The sequence below is a fragment of the Haliotis cracherodii genome, unplaced genomic scaffold (genome assembly GCF_022045235.1).
Source record: "Haliotis cracherodii isolate W230 unplaced genomic scaffold, xgHalCrac1.p SCAF_2, whole genome shotgun sequence".
Taxonomy (NCBI): Eukaryota; Metazoa; Mollusca; class Gastropoda; order Lepetellida; family Haliotidae; genus Haliotis; species Haliotis cracherodii.
In genome coordinates, this window is record NW_027266275.1 from 2,268,764 (window position 1) to 2,287,069 (window position 18,306).

The 18,306-nt window shown below is 40.3% G+C and overlaps 1 protein-coding gene across 1 annotated transcript in view; it reads left to right on the forward strand.

Moving 5' to 3' along the window:
- Window positions 1-18,306, forward strand: part of LOC139469407 (uncharacterized) — a 176,156-nt gene that overhangs the window by 133,186 nt on the left and 24,664 nt on the right. Inside the window, exons 53-60 of the mRNA XM_071251571.1 lie at window positions 831-986; window positions 4,563-4,724; window positions 8,030-8,188; window positions 8,749-8,922; window positions 9,140-9,310; window positions 13,052-13,222; window positions 13,416-13,574; window positions 16,479-16,625. Coding sequence (XP_071107672.1) covers window positions 831-986; window positions 4,563-4,724; window positions 8,030-8,188; window positions 8,749-8,922; window positions 9,140-9,310; window positions 13,052-13,222; window positions 13,416-13,574; window positions 16,479-16,625 — 1,299 coding nt within the window. The remainder of the gene's footprint in view (window positions 1-830; window positions 987-4,562; window positions 4,725-8,029; window positions 8,189-8,748; window positions 8,923-9,139; window positions 9,311-13,051; window positions 13,223-13,415; window positions 13,575-16,478; window positions 16,626-18,306) is intronic.

The window sequence follows — 18,306 nt, forward strand, 5'->3', positions numbered from 1 at the left end:
TATACTTCTAACGAGGTTTGTAAGTAAACGTAACAAAACTTATGAACTAAGAAATTAAATGGACTAGGGGACCAAAATGAACCCAACTTAGTCCCAAATTTGACAATAATGTCTGATGCGTTTCCCTATGTTTACCTGAACTGTGTGTTCCCGAGTATGTTTAGGTCAGCAATTAACTTGCCTTTGCATGTATTTGTGACGGTCGCCACTGGTGGGGCATGATACGCTCACCTTTTCACGAGCACTCTGTAGCATCCCTATTTGATAGTGATTCGCTGTGCAGAGTTGCGTCCCTTGGGCACGCAAGAAACCTATGACTGTTGTTTCGAATTCCTGGTCGCCCCGATTGTTTCAGAGGTTTGTCAGCACCATACCCATACTAGTAGGTTTCAACGAGGTGGTAAATGTCTGAGACCTGCATCACATCGGGCATTCCTCCCGCATTAAGCTGTCACGCCGTGATATAACTGGAATACTGTTAAAAGCGGTGTTAAACGCAACTCATTCACTCATTCATTCACTTGATGGCCGGTGACGTGTCTTCCGATTGATTCAGACGCAACTCTTAGAAAGGAAAGGAATCTGTACTCCATGGCTTGCAATCATGCAGGTCAACTGAGATTCAAACACCTGCTTACATATCTGAATGGTTGCTTGTGTCTTAGGCAATTCGTGCAATTACGTTCCAAGAATTACGTGCAATAAGGTTAAAAACATTATTAATAATTGGCAATTTAGGTTGTTTGTTTGCTGAAGGGAAATAAACTTCATCCGTACTTTTATTTTAATTCTGTTTATTCCGGGTCAAACTGACAAATTTGTATTTCCAGACAAATGTCCAGCTGGTCAGTACTTCCAAGGCAGCAGCTGTAGCCCATGTCCACGTGACTACTACCAGGAGAAGGAGGGCCAGTCGTTCTGCTACCCATGTCCTCTGCTCAAGAGAACCAGAGTGGAGGGAACAGACAATGAAGCTAAATGTTTCAGTGAGTACAGTTTAATGTGAAATCAACCTGTGTCTCAGAGCCCTGTACGTTTATTGTTTTTAAGTGTAGAAGAACACAGATTTCAGTTATCGCTGCAGTTTAATATTAAACACAGTATGTCTTGACGTTAGACGTTGGTACAATCTAGGACAGGCTCGACACTTTCAGGACAGGTGAGGTAAAGAAAACTACAACGAAAAGAACGTTGGTTACATCATTCTAAATTTTCATAATTGTATCAATAGCTTAATCAATATTTCAATATATGCTACAACACACGCAGGGTGTCCAGGGTTGTGTGTTAAGCCCCATTCTATTTTCGATGTTCATTAACGAACTAGCTGCTGATGTAGAACAGAATTCTCGACCACTTCATCCTGATATTACACAGTTATACTGTTATTGCTTGCATGCAATATTATTCTAATCTCCGATACCATAGGTGGACTTCAGAAGCGCATTGATGTTCTCTATAAGAATTGTAGTGACTATGATTTAGACGTCACTTTGAATAAAACTAAGGTGTTTTTTTTAGAAAGGTGAAGGGTTGGCAAAAATAGAGATTCGGTTATGTAAAGGCTTAAAGTTCGAGTGTGTATCTTCCGACAAGTATTTGAGCATCACTTGTTCTAGAAACCTGTTGTTGTCAAGTCATTTCTCTGATGCCAGTTTACAAGGAAAAAAGATAATGTTTGCAATTTTAAACTTATGGTCAAAATGACATAAATAAAATTTTAAAATGTTTGATATGACAATAGTTCTAATTTTGCTCCATGGTTCCGAAGTCTGGGTTCTACGCCAGTATGATGAAATAGAAATAATATATACATTGGCGTGCAAGCGCTTTCTCGGTGTCAAATCGTCAACATCAAACAACATGGTTCGAGTTGAATGTTGACGTTATCCTCCATCACTTTATGAATAAAAGAGTTATTGGTTACTGGATAAAGTGTTTGAGTAAGTCCGATCGTCCCTTCTCAGAAAAATGTTACCTTTTAAATTATGGTAAAAGTAATTGGGTCCCACAATGTAAATCTTTATTGTTCACCTTTGGGAACACCAGTGTATATGTCATAATCGATCGATTTTGTCAGAATTTATGCCTGAAATGCAGTCTTGAACAGGATTGGCATTGTCTTCTGGAAGAGGGTAGTAAATCTTATTCTCAATTCAAGGTATCGTTTGATATCTTAGCTGTGTGACAATCAAATAATTTAAAGTGGCGCTTGCTCAGATTGGATGTTGTTGTTGTTGTTTTGCTTGAGCTACATGTATGTGTTCAAACTGGAAGATACGCTAATATCCCACGAAACAGGAGATTATGCTGTGTTTGTTTCTGTTAGTCTACTCTGGTTACAAGGAGCTATGGGTGAATTACTTACCCAAGAAATATGGTGCAGATCCAACCAAACAAAACAATAATATTCTTATGTTAACTATTAATTAAACGTCCAGCTAGCTATATTTGTCAAGCAATGTCACTTTATAATACATGTAGGATCTGTGTTCATCACGTTGATCAATGTCTATCAAATATGTAGCTATGAGTCGTTTATAGTCAATTATATACTGAACGCAAAAGAAACGTCACCATGGCTAAATATATGAGAAACCTCATTTGTTTAAACACTGTAAACATACTTTGAGACATATTCAAAAGATGAAACTTGGCAAAACTGATCATCAAGGTTGAAATTAAAGTGTAAAATGTTCTTAAAGTGAAACACAAAACTAGTCTCTGAGAACATGGCATCACTAGTCAGTATCTCGTGGGTCCGCCATTTGCATTGATGACTGCCGTGCAACATTGATACATGGGATGGATGAGGCGGTTGATGAAGGCCGAAGGCACTTGAGCCCACACTCTGAGGAACGCCTGACGCAGTTCAGCTACAGTTGTCGGCCTTGGTCGGACGTCATTCAGCCGTCTTTGAACGTTTCCCACAGGTGCTCAATGGAAATTAAACCGGGACTGCCATTCCGCTGGATGAAGTCTCTTGTTGCTATCGCAGTGTGGGCACAGGCGTTATCATGCTGAAACTCGTGGTTGCGGCGACGTGCCAAATGAGGTATGATGTGTGGTCTCAAGACTTGATTAATGTGCCGAGCTGCTGTGACACCATTGCCTCTCCCTGGACCGATGTTCTGGAAGTCCACAGAGCCGACCTCATTGAGCAAGACAAATTCCACCCCACACCATGATGCTCGGACCTACCCACGAGTCTCTCTCAACAACACAAGCATCTGAATAACGTACCCCACGGCGTCACCAGACTCTCGCTCTGCCATCTGCTGTTAAAATACAGTAATGGCTTTCGTCTGAGAAGAGGACTCTTCTCCACAGTGGAGGTGTGTGCTCGTCAATCGTCGACGCACAGTGTCCGCACTAATGTTTTGCTGGTTTGTCCCGACGGTCATCTTCCCGAGGCAAGTGAGTTAACTGACTATAAAAGTCCAGTTTCCACCCTTGCCGAACTAGGCTGGTATTATGGAGTTACATTTTGGCAGGACTAACGAGTCTATGCATAGTCCAATCAAAATCACGCAACGAAATCGAAATCCGGTTCGTAAACTGTCATGCAGATTTCTGTAGACTGCAGGATTTGCAAAGCATGTGAACCGCTAACTCGTTGTTAACAGATATTTCCTAAATCTTTTCATGTTTGTAATCCAGCTGCTCACGTGATTTAATGCACTTCTAATTCTAATTGGTCCATAGGAGAGGTATAGAAGGGACATAACTCGTAATAGCCACTGGTGGGGTTACGATCGAGCCCAGGAATTCCAGCCTAGTTCGGCAAGGATGGAAACTGGACTTTTAAAGTCAGTTTACCCTCTTGCCTCGGGAAGATGCCCCACGGTCTGTTGAGCAATTTCTGCAGCAGTAACAAAGCAATCTTGAAGATGCTATCGCACAATCTGACGATCCTGACGTCGGGTTGTGACTCTTGGTCTTCCACTACATGATCGGTCATCTATAGTGTTGGTGGTCTGGTACCGTTGCTGGAGCCTGTATATGGTCCATGCATCGGATTATCATGGCCGTTGCCGTGATGCGTTTGTGCGATCGGTTTTATTGTCATCTGCTTTGGGTTTTTTATCATCAAATTTCATTTTTCTGGACAAGGTAATGTTAAATTGTAGAAACTTTGACAAAAAGTACCCAGATATTTAAATGACAACTTTTCATGCAATGTTACTTGGGGTGACGTTTCTTTTGCGTTTCAGTATAGTAGCCAGGAGGGTTGGATATAAGGTTTAATTACAGTTACATATTATATCTCTTTTTTCTAGTGAGATACAGTTTGCACTAGTCCACTTGGGAACTTCAATTACCATAAGGCTGAGAATGGGTTTACTTTTAACTGATTATTGTTCTGATGTGAGGATAAATAATATAATATTCCAACTTGCAGATGGTTGTCCTTCTGGCACTGAGTTTCAAGACAGTGTCTTTTACTTCCAAGTATTGCTAAATGTATATTCCATGTTGCAGATGCCTCTCCTTATGGCACTGAGTTTCAAGACAGTGTCTATTACTACCAAGTATTGCTAAATGTATATTCCACGTTGCAGATGGCTGTCCTTCCGGCACTGAGTTGCAGGATGACGGATCGTGCAAGGATTGTGCTCAAGGTTACTACAGGACGCGCAATTTACAAGACAACTGTACACAATGTCCGACTGGAAAAAACACTGAAGGAACCAAGACAACCTCGTCGTCCGGCTGTAGCTTACGTCAGTATCACGTTGTGGTAGAGTAGAATATTTGTTAGTGCAATATCTGGACACCATGTAATCTATAAGTATGAAACTGAATGATGAAGGATATATAGAGGGATCTGTCAAAACCTGGCCATATTTACGTTCCAAAATATACCATGTAAATTTATCAAGCAAATCTCACTAATCCAAACGTACTTTATCCCTGGTTTGAACTGAAATTATGTAAACTTTTTGGTCATGTACTTGACACTACCTAATCTGGGTCACATGTGACATTTTCTGAAACCCCTGTAAGATGTCATCAAGCTGCCATAGTTCAGGGGGTATTTACGTAAAGCAGTGAGTATTGAGGTATGTCAAGAACTTTTGTCGAAGCCTTATATCAGGAATGTTTACGTAAAACAGGGAGTATTGCTGTTTCAACTGGAAACCACAAAGGCGTTTAACAATGATGAATAAATGAATGAGTTATTATGTAAATGTTTGAAACATGGGGGGAAATATCCATCTCCACTTTTATTAACTGTTTTTTTCGAAATTCACAAACATAATGCATTGGTAGGTTGCAGACCGCGCTTACTTAACGAAATTAGTCAACATCTAATTATATCACATCATTATAATTAGAAAAACTCCTCAGACTTCTGTGAGGACATAAATCTTGCATGTCCTCGATATGCAAGAAAAAAATTAGATTTTAATTACTATGTTCGTACTTCACAAAGGCATTTAGCACTGTAAGTCATGTTTTTTAGGAATGTAGGAATAAATCGGATATATAATAACACGTCAAGGTTGCAGTTTGAATCCCAAGCTGTGTATTATCTTCAGGAACCAGTTATTTTGTATGATGGTGGAATTCGGTTGGCATGGAATTTACTTATCCCCTATTATTCAAAATTTATTTGCTCTTATGTTTGCTGATGGTGTTTTTTCAGTTGCTGACAGTCTGACAATTTACAGACAAAGGTTGTTGGACTCGAGATATATTGTACATTACCTGGGATGAATGTAAATGTGACAAAAAACAAAAGTTTTCCGAAACAGTTTTCAGGCATAATATCAAAACTTGCGTCCAAAAGAAACTATACCAATACTTTAAAAAAACTATTAAAAACACATTGTATGTTCAAAAGATATATGGAGACATTAATGGGAGGGGTGTTCTGGCGTGTTGTGAAACCAATTACACTCCAAAGAAGTCGAAACTGTTTGAGGAACAATGATCCACATATATACATAGGGGTAAAACTGTGATAATCCACATTGTCACTGTCAAAACATCAATCCAACAATAGGTTAAGTCTAAGCAAAGAAAGTATACACTGAATTTATAATGGACATGTCCTCCCTGTGGATAGCAGATATTCCATTTCATATGCATAAAGAAACAAAGCAGCAAGAAGAGGGGCACAAGTGGTGCCCATGGGGATGTCTACTTCTTGCTTAAAGGTCTTACCCCCAAATTTTACATATATGTTGTCAATGAGAAAGTCCAACATTTCAAATATTGTTTTCTCAGTAAAATTCTCCTGACATTTGTTATCATATTTGGCAAATTGTCCTGAACCACTGAAGGGAGACATTAAACTATACCTGTGGTCACATTACGTTTAGTAACAAATGTCCCATGGATCAAGGAATGAATAGTTTCATTTTTTGTAATGTGGCATATTAAAGTTGAAAAGTCAAATGTTTTGACAGAATTGACAATTGTGGACAGAAATCAAAGAAGTATCAATTCATTTTTTCTGAAATACTTTCTGTGAATATAAAGAGAGTCCTGCCTTGATTGAGTTAAAGATTGCGGATAGTCGTTGAGTCGGTGGTCCATTTGCTGGACCCAGCAAAACATTTCTCTTTGTTTGGATTTTTATGAAGCTTGGAAAAAAGAAATACAAAAGAGGAATGGACATTTGTACGGGTCTTAGGGTCAAGTCAAAAGTTTTTAGTGCTGATGTATGGTTTTGAAATGGCAACAAAACGGGTCGCAAAGATTCATCTCCATTCCTCTGTGTATTAAGGTTGTCTCAAGTGATTAAGTCCCCCACCCAAAAATTGAACTTCCTGGGCACATGTCGGAACAACACGTTTACCTTGACATCTAGAGACAGATTGCCGACCATCAGCTATAAACAGACAAAACCTGCTCTCAACAGAGAATAAAAATCATCCCCCATCCCGCATTTGCCATTGGCGTACCCTCCTGGCTCATCTCAATCTGGCTCATCTCAATCTGGCTCATCTCAATCTGTCACGTCGGTGCATTCACGTCACGTGATGGACAGGGACAGTGAGAACACACAATTGACGGTTTTGAATGGACGTGGCTCCAAGCGGTCTTCCACGCCTTGGCCTGACTGTTGTCTGCCCTGTCTGCCACAAATGTTCCTGGTTGTGGTATCTATACCAGTTTAGCATGTGCATTCCGTGTCTATATGTCATTATGGCAAAATGCAAGTCTTTAGGTAATCACATCTTCAACGGCATTAAGTCACCGGAAAATGTTTGTTGTTTTTGGGTGACTTATTTAAATAGCATTTCATTTCCAGTCTCCGAATCGAACAGGAATTGATGTCATTTATTTCTTGGTATAGTTTCTTTTGGACGTCAGTTAAAAGTTTCTGGTGTGTCCAAGGGACGCAACTCTGCTCAGCGAATCGCGGCTCCACCCGTGCCCCCTTGTCACATGGACGTACACAATCAAATACGATAATAAAAAAAATGTTCACACCCACGTTTGATGGTGGCTTACTATGAAAACAAACAAGGCCTGAAGTTTGCAGTGTTTCATTGACAAAGTTTGCAATTGTTTGGTCAAATTCAATTTTCAAGTGAATACTTCCTTTTGTCATACAGCTTATGGTGTTGATTGTTATATATCCAATAGCATCATTAATGTTAGGCTAATTGTATCCTTGTAATGCTTTAATGCCTATCAGTTTATTTGTTGGTCAGTGGTTTGCCATCCAACAATTAGTAAAGTGTTTCAGAGTTAAATGTATCCATCATACAATCAGTCGTTGGGTTTTAATAAACAAAGTGATCCAGTATGTGCAAAAGAAGAACTGTTAGTTGAATTACATCCATAGCCGTTGATATCAGACATATTCTTACACTTATACTCACATGCATTTTTTCGTATTATCGAGTTGAGCATCGACAGAGTACCGACAAAATTCAACAATGTTTCTAATTACATTTGTGATCTATTTCTTATAAATGCCAACGGATACCTATGGCTTATATTCTGGATTATTTACAGATATAATGAACGTGACCCATGTCCTCACTATCTATATATTCATGCTTGCCAGCTGAATGTCCCCGTGGCAGATACATCAATGCCAGCAACGTGTGCACGACGTGTGCTGTAGGGACGTTCCAGCCGACGCAGCTGCAGAGACATTGCATCAAGTGTGAGGACGGCTACACAACTGAAGCTGAAGAATCCACAAACGCTACTGACTGTAAATGTAGGTGTTGTTTATCCATTTCTCCCCTTCAGTGCAATAGAGACAAGCAAGAATCTTAGCTGAGTTACATTACTAATTTTATTTCCAATAACACCTATACCTGGTAACTTTACTGTAGGCAGGATATTATCTGATCCAGGACCTGCAGGGAAAAAAACATTTTGATTCCGATCATACAAAACAGAAACATTTGTTCATTGGACAAGCTGGATGATTTGAAAAATATGTGTTATTCCTAAACATTGTTTTATTCCTCTCCTCTGAGACAGAATGTCTGCTTTAAACAATGATGATAGCCTCTTGAAAACCACTCAGTCCACAAACACCAGTGGCTACATTAATGTCTGCTGAAAACCCCATGTGCTAAGATATGGACAAAATATATGATCAAAATAAACTGCAGTAATCTGCATGTCATAAACTGAAAGATGACTTACTGCTTGTATTCCATGACCTTCTACTAATATTTTGTGTGTCATGTTTTTCAGTTACAGAAACGTAATTGTCAACGTAATTCTTTATTTCTGTGACATAATCATTTCTCTTCATGTTTCCCCCAGTTTTCTGTCCTGATGGCTATGAACAGAAAACGTCTGATAACAAGACTTGCACCGTGTGTCCGCGGGGGACCTTCCGCTCCAGCACAGAGGAAACCTTCTCGACCTGCAAGAACTGCAGTGATGGGTTAACGACAGACAGGGTTGGCTCTGAACATAAAACAAATTGTAGCATCAGTAAGCATTATTGTTATGGGGAAAAGTTTATATTTACACTGCAGTAGTGGCATGTTATGATGTTCAGGCATTATTCGAGTCAGGCCCACGTTATCCAATCATTAAGAATACTATTCAAGTCATCAGGGTTCGGTGACAATGGTCACACAATAAACAAGCGTTGTGAAAAAACATCAAATTTTCAAAGATTTCATCCTTTCTTTTATATGTTATATAGAGGTGTGCACTGCTGGGCAGAGTCTAACAAGGAACCTGTCAGCATGTGAAGATTGTCCTAAAGACACCTACCAACCAGAGACACTTCCTAGCAGCACAACACAGTGCCGTGCTTGCCTCTCTCAACACGGAACCAAGCAGCCCAAGAGTAGCTCTTCCTCTGATTGTCTTCGTAAGTAGAGACCAAACACCAAACAATGTATTATCACAACAGCAAACCTTAGGGCAGGTAAAGTCAACTTTGCAAAATTTAAAACTTTAGGGGATACCTAATCACAAATGGTTTACCAAAATTAAATTTGAAAAAAGAAATACCGAAAAACTGACGATATGAATGACAGGCAAAACAAAAAATACCTCCACTGAGGGGAATCCCTTTAGTGGAGGTCAAAACGGGTTGACCTCCATCACAATATCAACGATCGGGCCGGCGCCCAATCTGCCTTGTAGTTTATAAAGGATCTCCCCACTTTAAAAAGATTGGTAACATGAGGATGACAGCAGCATTGTACATTTATGCATATTTGATTTTAGCAAAGAATTTGTAGGTGCAGTTGTCTAATATCGTTGTAATATTCACATTCTAAAGTAAAATGATATTTATTTTCTATACTTGTTTCACATATGGGGCAGAGCCGTAGACGTACATCACTATCAGCCCATCTACCTTCGTTTACATTAAGTCTTAGTTGCCCGGCATTAATCCTTATCATAACATTTCGATATTTTGTTTCAGCAATAATGGAAAGGTATTTGTCTGGTTCCAGGAGACTTTTAAGCTCTTTATACAGGATGTACCTAGTACAAGCCTTGATAGTACTTTTCCACAAACCAACGTTAAGAAACTTCTTACAAGCCATGATATGCCCTTGTTCTTTTTTTTCAAATCTGTCTACACTCCATATTTCCGCACCATATAAAAGAATAGGTTGAATCTTAGTATCGAATATTTTAAAGAAAACGGAAGTGTCAACAAAACCAATCTTCCGTAGATTGCGAAATATTTCTATTATTGGTTGTTTATCCCTTGATGCGAGATCTGTGACACACTGGTTCATCTTTGATGTATATGAGAATACAAACCCAAGATATCTGTAGGAGTTGGCGGTTGAAACACGTTTGCCATCTAGAACCATTTCTCATTAACAGATAACCGCCCTCATCGTCTAAATACAACACTCGTTTTATCTAAATCTACCGTAATCCGTGTGAATCTGCAGACTTTTCAAGAATATTAAGTTGGTTCTGTAAACCAGTTACTGTGTCTGAGACAAGAATAACATCATCGGCAAACAATAATAATAATATTTCAAACAAGTCTGGAAATAATTGTACGCCGTGTTTCCCATGTGATGAAACATCATTTGACAGTTCATTGATGAAAAAGGAAAATAATAGAGGGCTTAATATGCAGCCTTGTTTAACTCCGTTAGGACAACTAAAATACTTTGTATAAATGTTATCCTTACATCTCACACACGCTTTCACGGAGGCATAGATTCCCTTAAGTGCTCTCATCATCTTCCAACCCAAGCCTACATCGTGCAGACACTCCCATAGCTTAAGGTTGTTTACTGAATCAAACGCTTTTTTTAAATCCATTTTTTAACAATTGCATTCAACGTGAATATGTGATCAGCAGGAGAATATTCCCGTCGAAAGCCTGCTTGTGTTTCAGGTAGTTTACGTCTTATAATAGCACAGTTTGTAAGTCATCTTCAGAATGTAATTTATCTGTACATTGAAACACTTTCGTAAAATGATCAAACCAGCACTCTTTACTTATGTTATTCTTTGTTTCCCTACGACCTGATATACTCCGTAACTCTTTCCAAAATGTGGTTGAATCAGCTTCAGATAGCTTTAGTTTATTTCGTGTCATAAATTGATAGTTTGATTTTGCTGTCCTGCAAACACGTTTATACATGTACTTGTTTACAAAAGATTAACTACTTTTTGTTAGATATCTTCTCTCTGAATTTCCTCATGTATCGCCTTGCTTCCCGTTTCGCTCGTCGGCATTCAGTGTTAAAAAAAAACGTATTTCGTGGTGAATTTGCAATACAAGGTACCTCCATACATTCAGCGGCACTAAGAACAACACTAACACATTTTTCGAGGGCAAGATTAAAATCAAAAGTTGAAAGATCGATAAGCCCGTTAAAAAGATCGACATAGATTTGTTATACTTCCTATAAACACATCACGCTTACGAGGGTTCCATTTATAGCTGAGTGTACTGGTGGAAAGATCATCATCACTTGTAGATACTTTAGGGAGAAATATGTCAAAATGTGGACATACAGGCATATGTTTCGACTCAACTCCACGAACGTGGATTGACAACAATTGTGAACATTAACTGAACCTATAAAATAATCGGTTACGCTACATTCTTGATCTGCTATGTAAGTAAAAGTACCCTCTTTGTCCCCAGTTGTCCTGTCGTTGAGGATATATAAATCATGAGTGAAATACTGTTCCAGTAGCTTACGACCAAAAGCGTTTACAAAATTATCACATGACTGTCCCTTTTCTACAGGAACAGGTGGGTCTTCGGGAAAAGCTGCATTGTTGAGGCCACGTTTAATTAGTGTCTCTGGTGGGTTGTTTCCCCCGCCTAGACGGGCATTCAGGTCCCCACAGATGATGACCTCACAGTCTAAGTCACTATGCTCAATCAACCACTGGTCAACCAATTCAATGGCGGTTGCCTTTTCTGCTGCAACGTAGAATGTTGAGCCAATGGGAGGAACATACATTCAAAATAATAACAGGTTTTTGCCAAGAGTTGAGAAATTATCAAATTTAATGAATACGACATGGTGTATATCTATTTCAGTCTGTTGGCAGCGAAGGTCTATACAAGCTACCAGCCTTAGCCATCCTATAAGCTTTTGCAAAATATGTGTCATAAGCTGACAGCTGAGATATAGAAAATGCATAGTCAATAAATGTTTCTGCTAGACATATAATTTCGAAGCCTATTGTCCAACACCTATTGTTTTGGTCACATATTCACCCGAGCATGGCGATGGGTAAGACAGTAGGGCAATGAGGGGCGCATCACACATAAGAGTACACCGGTTCGATTCCCGGCATGGGTACAATGTGTGAAGCCTATTTCTGATGTCCCCCGCCGTGATATTGCTGGAATATAGCTAAAACGGCGTAAAACTAAACTCACTCACTCACTCGATCACATAAGAAAAGTAATTTGTGAATATATCACAAAATAACGACACAACTATTTGGTGAATTCTATTCACATACACTGTACTGAGTGAAATCGTTTATAATATATATATCAGTGAGTGAGTGAACATGTTAATCATTTAGTACGATTTGGGCTATAGAAGGATTTACAGACAAGAAACAGTTTTCCTCTGTGGCATATACACAGGTTGATTTTATTCACAATTCTAAGTGGGATCGGATACAAGTTCACGATTAAGACTAGACGTCATTGGAAATGTTCACAAAGAGGATGCCCAACCACCATTAACACCAAAGATGAGTTTGTCACGAAGCACAAGTATACTAATGTCTCTGAGCAGTGGGGTGAAGCCACGTGTCATGTTGAGGGTGGCATCACCAAATTTAGCAAATTCATTGAGATACTGCATGTTGAGCAGGATACTACTGCAATCACAATCCAGACTATTGAAAACATTTGTCACCATTGCAAACTGTGCCACGTCCCGAAATAGTTTTGTTTGGATTTTCATTACGACATTAAAAATTTGGTTCTACAAATATTATGCTATTTTGTTTCTCCCTGGGATTGACCATTGATATTTGCAACAAAACGCAATCATTTTCTTCACTTTACTTGCCCTTTAAAGGACATCTCCATACATCAGTATGCGAATTTGCATAAATATTCTCAATGATGACATGTTTATCTCACCAGCATTCTGTGCTGCGGGCCAGCAGGTCAATGGCACTCAATGTGAGCCGTGTCCGAGAGGGACCTGGAACGATGGATCATCTGAGATGAGGTTCTTGCTTTGTGAAGCCTGTTCTGATGCCAACTACACAACCCCCACAGCTGGTGCAAATCACTCCAGCCAATGCACACTGAGTGAGTAACTTTGATATTTATATATGGGCGAGTGTGATAGCCACTTACCTTTCTCAGAATGCTCTCCATGGGTTTGATGACGTATTTGTGTCAATTCGCATTGAGTACTCTATGAAATATAAAATTGAGTGACCTTTGTAGTTTCAAATAAAATGTTTTGGACTTTGGCTATTGCTTTCACATTTGTTTCCAGGAAACTGTTCACCGGGGTACAGAATTGTATCAGTGAAAAACTGTGAGGCTTGTGGATATGGGCAGTTCCAGCCATTTCCAGCACAGAGCAGCTGCATAGATTGTGGCTCTGAACTTAATACATCAACAATCGCTTCTATATCACAGAAAGACTGTACAAGTAGGTGAAACCCACTGTAAAACATGCTACAGACCAGGTCATTGTATGAGTAGGTGACGTCCACTGTGAAACATGGTACAGACCAGGTTCGTGTAAAAGTAGGTTACATCCACTTTAAATCATGGTACAGACTAGGTCAGTGACAAGGAGGTGACATCCTCTATAGAACGGGGTACAAACACGCCAGTGTACAAGTAGATGACATCCACTGTAAAACAGGCTACAGACAAGGTCAGTGTACAAGTTGGTGACAACCACTGAAAACCATGGTACAGACTAGGTCAGTGTACAAGTAGGTGACATCCACTTTAAATCATGGTACAGACTAGGTCAGTGTACATGTAGGTGACATCCACTGTAAAACATGGTACAGACTAGGTCAGTGTAAAAGTAGGTGACATCCACTTTAAATCATGGTACAGACTAGGTCAGTGTACAAGTAGGTGACATCCACTTTAAATCATGGTACAGACTAGGTCAGTGTACATGTAGGTGACATCCACTGTAAAACATGGTACAGACTAGGTCAGTGTAAAAGTAGGTGACATCCACTTTAAATCATGGTACAGACTAGGTCAGTGTACATGTAGGTGATATCCACTTTAAATCATGGTACAGACTAGGTCAGTGTACATGTAGGTGACATCCACTGTAAAACATGGTACAGACTAGGTCAGTGTAAAAGTAGGTGACATCCACTTTAAATCATGGTACAGACTAGGTCAGTGTACATGTAGGTGATATCCACTTTAAATCATGGTACAGACTAGGTCAGTGTACAAGTAGGTGACATCCACTTTAAATCATGGTACAGACTAGGTCAGTGACAAGGAGGTGACACCCACTTTAAATCATGGTACAGACTAGGTCAGTGTACATGTAGGTGACATCCACTTTAAATCATGGTACAGACTAGGTCAGTGTACAAGTAGGTGACATCCACTGTAAAACATGGTACAGACTAGGTCAGTGACAAGGAGGTGACACCCACTTTAAAACATGGTACAGACTAGGTCAGTGTACAAGTAGGTGACATCCACTTTAAAACATGGTACAGACTAGGTCAGTGTACATGTAGGTGACATCCACTGTAAATCATGGTACAGACTAGGTCAGTGTACTTGTAGGTGATATCCACTTTAAATCATGGTACAGACTAGGTCAGTGTACAAGTAGGTGACATCCACTTTAAATCATGGTACAGACTAGGTCAGTGACAAGGAGGTGACACCCACTTTAAATCATGGTACAGACTAGGTCAGTGTACATGTAGGTGACATCCACTATAAAACATGGTACAGACTAGGTCAGTGTACATGTAGGTGACATCCACTGTAAAACATGGTACAGACTAGGTCAGTGTAAAAGTAGGTGACATCCACTTTAAATCATGGTACAGACTAGGTCAGTGTACAAGTAGGTGACATCCACTGTAAAACATGGTACAGACTAGGTCAGTGTAAAAGTAGGTGACATCCACTGTAAAACATGGTACAGACTAGGTCAGTGTACATGTAGCTGACATCCACTGTAAAACATGGTACAGACTAGGTCAGTGTACATGTAGGTGACATCCACTGTAAAACATGGTACAGACTAGGTCAGTGTAAAAGTAGGTGACATCCACTGTAAAACATGGTACAGACTAGGTCAGTGTACATGTAGGTGACATCCACTATAAAACATGGTACAGACTAGGTCAGTGACAAGGAGGTGACATCCACTATAGAACGGGGTACAAACACGTCAGTGTACAAGTAGGTGACATCCACTTTAAATCATGGTACAGACTAGGTCAGTGTACAAGTAGGTGACATCCACTTTAAATCATGGTACAGACTAGGTCAGTGACAAGGAGGTGACATCCACTTTAAATCATGGTACAGACTAGGTCAGTGTACATGTAGGTGACATCCACCGTAAAACATGGTACAGACTAGGTCATTGTACATGTAGGTGACATCCATTGTAAAACATGGTACAGACTAGGTGAGTGTACATGTAGGTGACATCCACTGTAAAACATGGTACAGACTAGGTCAGTGTACATGTAGGTGACATCCACTGTAAAACATGGTACAGACTAGGTCAGTGTACAAGTAGGTGACATCCACTGTAAAACATGGTACAAACTAGGTCAGTGTACATGTAGGTGACATCCACTGTAAAACATGGTACAGACTAGGTCAGTGTACAAGTAGGTGACATCCACTGTAAAACATGGTACAGACTAGGTCACGGAAAATGAAGGTGAGTTGAGGTGAAATGGTGTTTAACGTCGCGTCCAAGATTATTCCACGTGCATGCACGTGTGTGTGTTTGTGAGGCTGCTTGTACTAGTCCGGACTGATGCTGATTTATAGTGCTAGCTCACTGAGATACTATGCCGCAGTTTAACAGTTTAACGTCTTTTGGTATGACGCGGTCGGGGATCGAACCCCGGACCTTCCGCTCTCCGGGCGGACGTTCTACCACTAGACCACGTTGGCGGTCTACGGAAAATGAAGGCGACATAAATCATAAAATAGAGTACATTGTACGATTCTGACCAAATTATAAACACGTGTTCATGAATCACTTTCAAATTGTGATGATCCCAGGTGATTGCGACAAGGTGTGCGTATCATGCCCCACTGGAACCTGTCACAAAGACATGTCAAACACAGGAACATGAGGTGAATTGCATCTGACATCATTTTGTTCACTGATTTGGAAATGTCCTCTATATGTCTCCTTTAAAACTTTACGAAAGCCTTACCAAGGCCTTGTATTTTGTAACCCTGATCAAACATTGCTTGAGTCGTATGATGCTCATTAAAATCTTCCTAAACATAAACTCAAAACCTTTTTCCTTACAATTTGTGAAATATAGTCTCCGAAGGCTTAGTTAATCGTATTTTACAGTTTCATGTCCCCCGGGAAAAGAAGATCGGGGCAAGCAATGCTTTCCTTGTCCCAACGACACTTTCAAAGACCGAGGCGGATTTGGCAGTTGCGAGCAGTGTCTGGGCAGCGTGACGTCAGATTCAAATAGAATCAACTGCAATGTCAGTAAGTAGGAGATCCCAGATACGTCAGTGTGACAGAATATCCTGTACTGTCAGTAAGTAGGAGATCCGAGATACGTCAGTGTTACAGAATATACTGTACTGTCAGTAAGTAGGAGATCCCAGATACGTCAGTGTGACAGAATCTCTTGTAGTGTCAGTAAGTAGGAGATCCCAGATACGTCAGTGTTACAGAATCTCCTGTAGTGTCAGTAAGTAAGAGATCTCAGATACGTCAGTGTGACAGAATCTCCTGTAGTGTCAGTAGGTTGGAGATCCCAGATACGTCAGTGTGACAGAATCTCCTGTAGTGTCAGTAAGTAGGAGATCCCAGATATGTCAGTGTTACAGAATCTCCTGTAGTGTCAGTAAGTAGGAGATCCCAGATACGTCAGTGTTACAGAATCACCTGTACTGTCAGTAGGTAGGAGATCCCAGATACGTCAGTGTTACAGAATCTCCTGTAGTGTCAGTAAGTAGGAGATCCCAGATACGTCAGTGTTACAGAATCTCCTGTAGTGTCAGTAGGTAGGAGATCCCAGATACGTCAGTGTTACAGAATCTCCTGTAGTGTCAGTAAGTAGGAGATCCCAGATACGTCAGTGTTACAGAATGTCCTGTAGTGTCAGTAAGTAGGAGATCCCAGATACGTCAGTGTTACAGAATCTCCTGTAGTGTCAGTAAGTAGGAGATCCCAGATACGTCAGTGTTACAGAATCTCCTGTAGTGTCAGTAAGTAGGAGATCCCAGATACGTCAGTGTTACAGAATCTCCTGTAGTGTCAGTAAGTAGGAGATCCCAGATACGTCACTGTTACAGAATCTCCTGTAGTGTCAGTAAGTAGGAGATCCCAGATACGTCAGTGTTACAGAATCTCCTGTAGTGTCAGTAAGTAGGAGATCCCAGATACGTCAGTGTTACAGAATCTCCTGTAGTGTCAGTAGGTAGGAGATCCCAGATACGTCAGTGTTACAGAATCTCCTGTAGTGTCAGTAGGTAGGAGATCCCAGATACGTCAGTGTTACAGAATCTCCTGTAGTGTCAGTAAGTAGGAGATCCCAGATACGTCAGTGTTACAGAGTCTCCTGTAGTGTCAGTAAGTAGGAGATCCCAGATACGTCAGTGTTACAGAATCTCCTGTAGTGTCAGTAAGTAAGAGATCCCAGATACGTCAGTGTGACAGAATCTCCTGTACTGTCAGTAAGTAGGAGATCCCAGATACGTCAGTGTTACAGAATCTCCTGTAGTGTCAGTAAGTAGGAGATCCCAGATACGTCAGTGTTACAGAATCTCCTGTAGTGTCAGTAAGTAGGAGATCCCAGATACGTCAGTGTTACAGAATCTCCTGTAGTGTCAGTAAGTAGGAGATCCCAGATACGTCAGTGTTACAGAATCTCCTGTAGTGTCAGTAAGTAGGAGATCCCAGATACGTCAGTGTGACAGAATCGCCTGTACTGTCAGTAAGTAGGAGATCCCAGATACGTCAGTGTTACAGAATCTCCTGTAGTGTCAGTAAGTAGGAGATCCCAGATACGTCAGTGTTACAGAATCTCCTGTAGTGTCAGTAAGTAGGAGATCCCAGATACGTCAGTGTTACAGAATCTCCTGTAGTGTCAGTAAGTAGGAGATCCCAGATACGTCAGTGTTACAGAATCTCCTGTAGTGTCAGTAAGTAGGAGATCCCA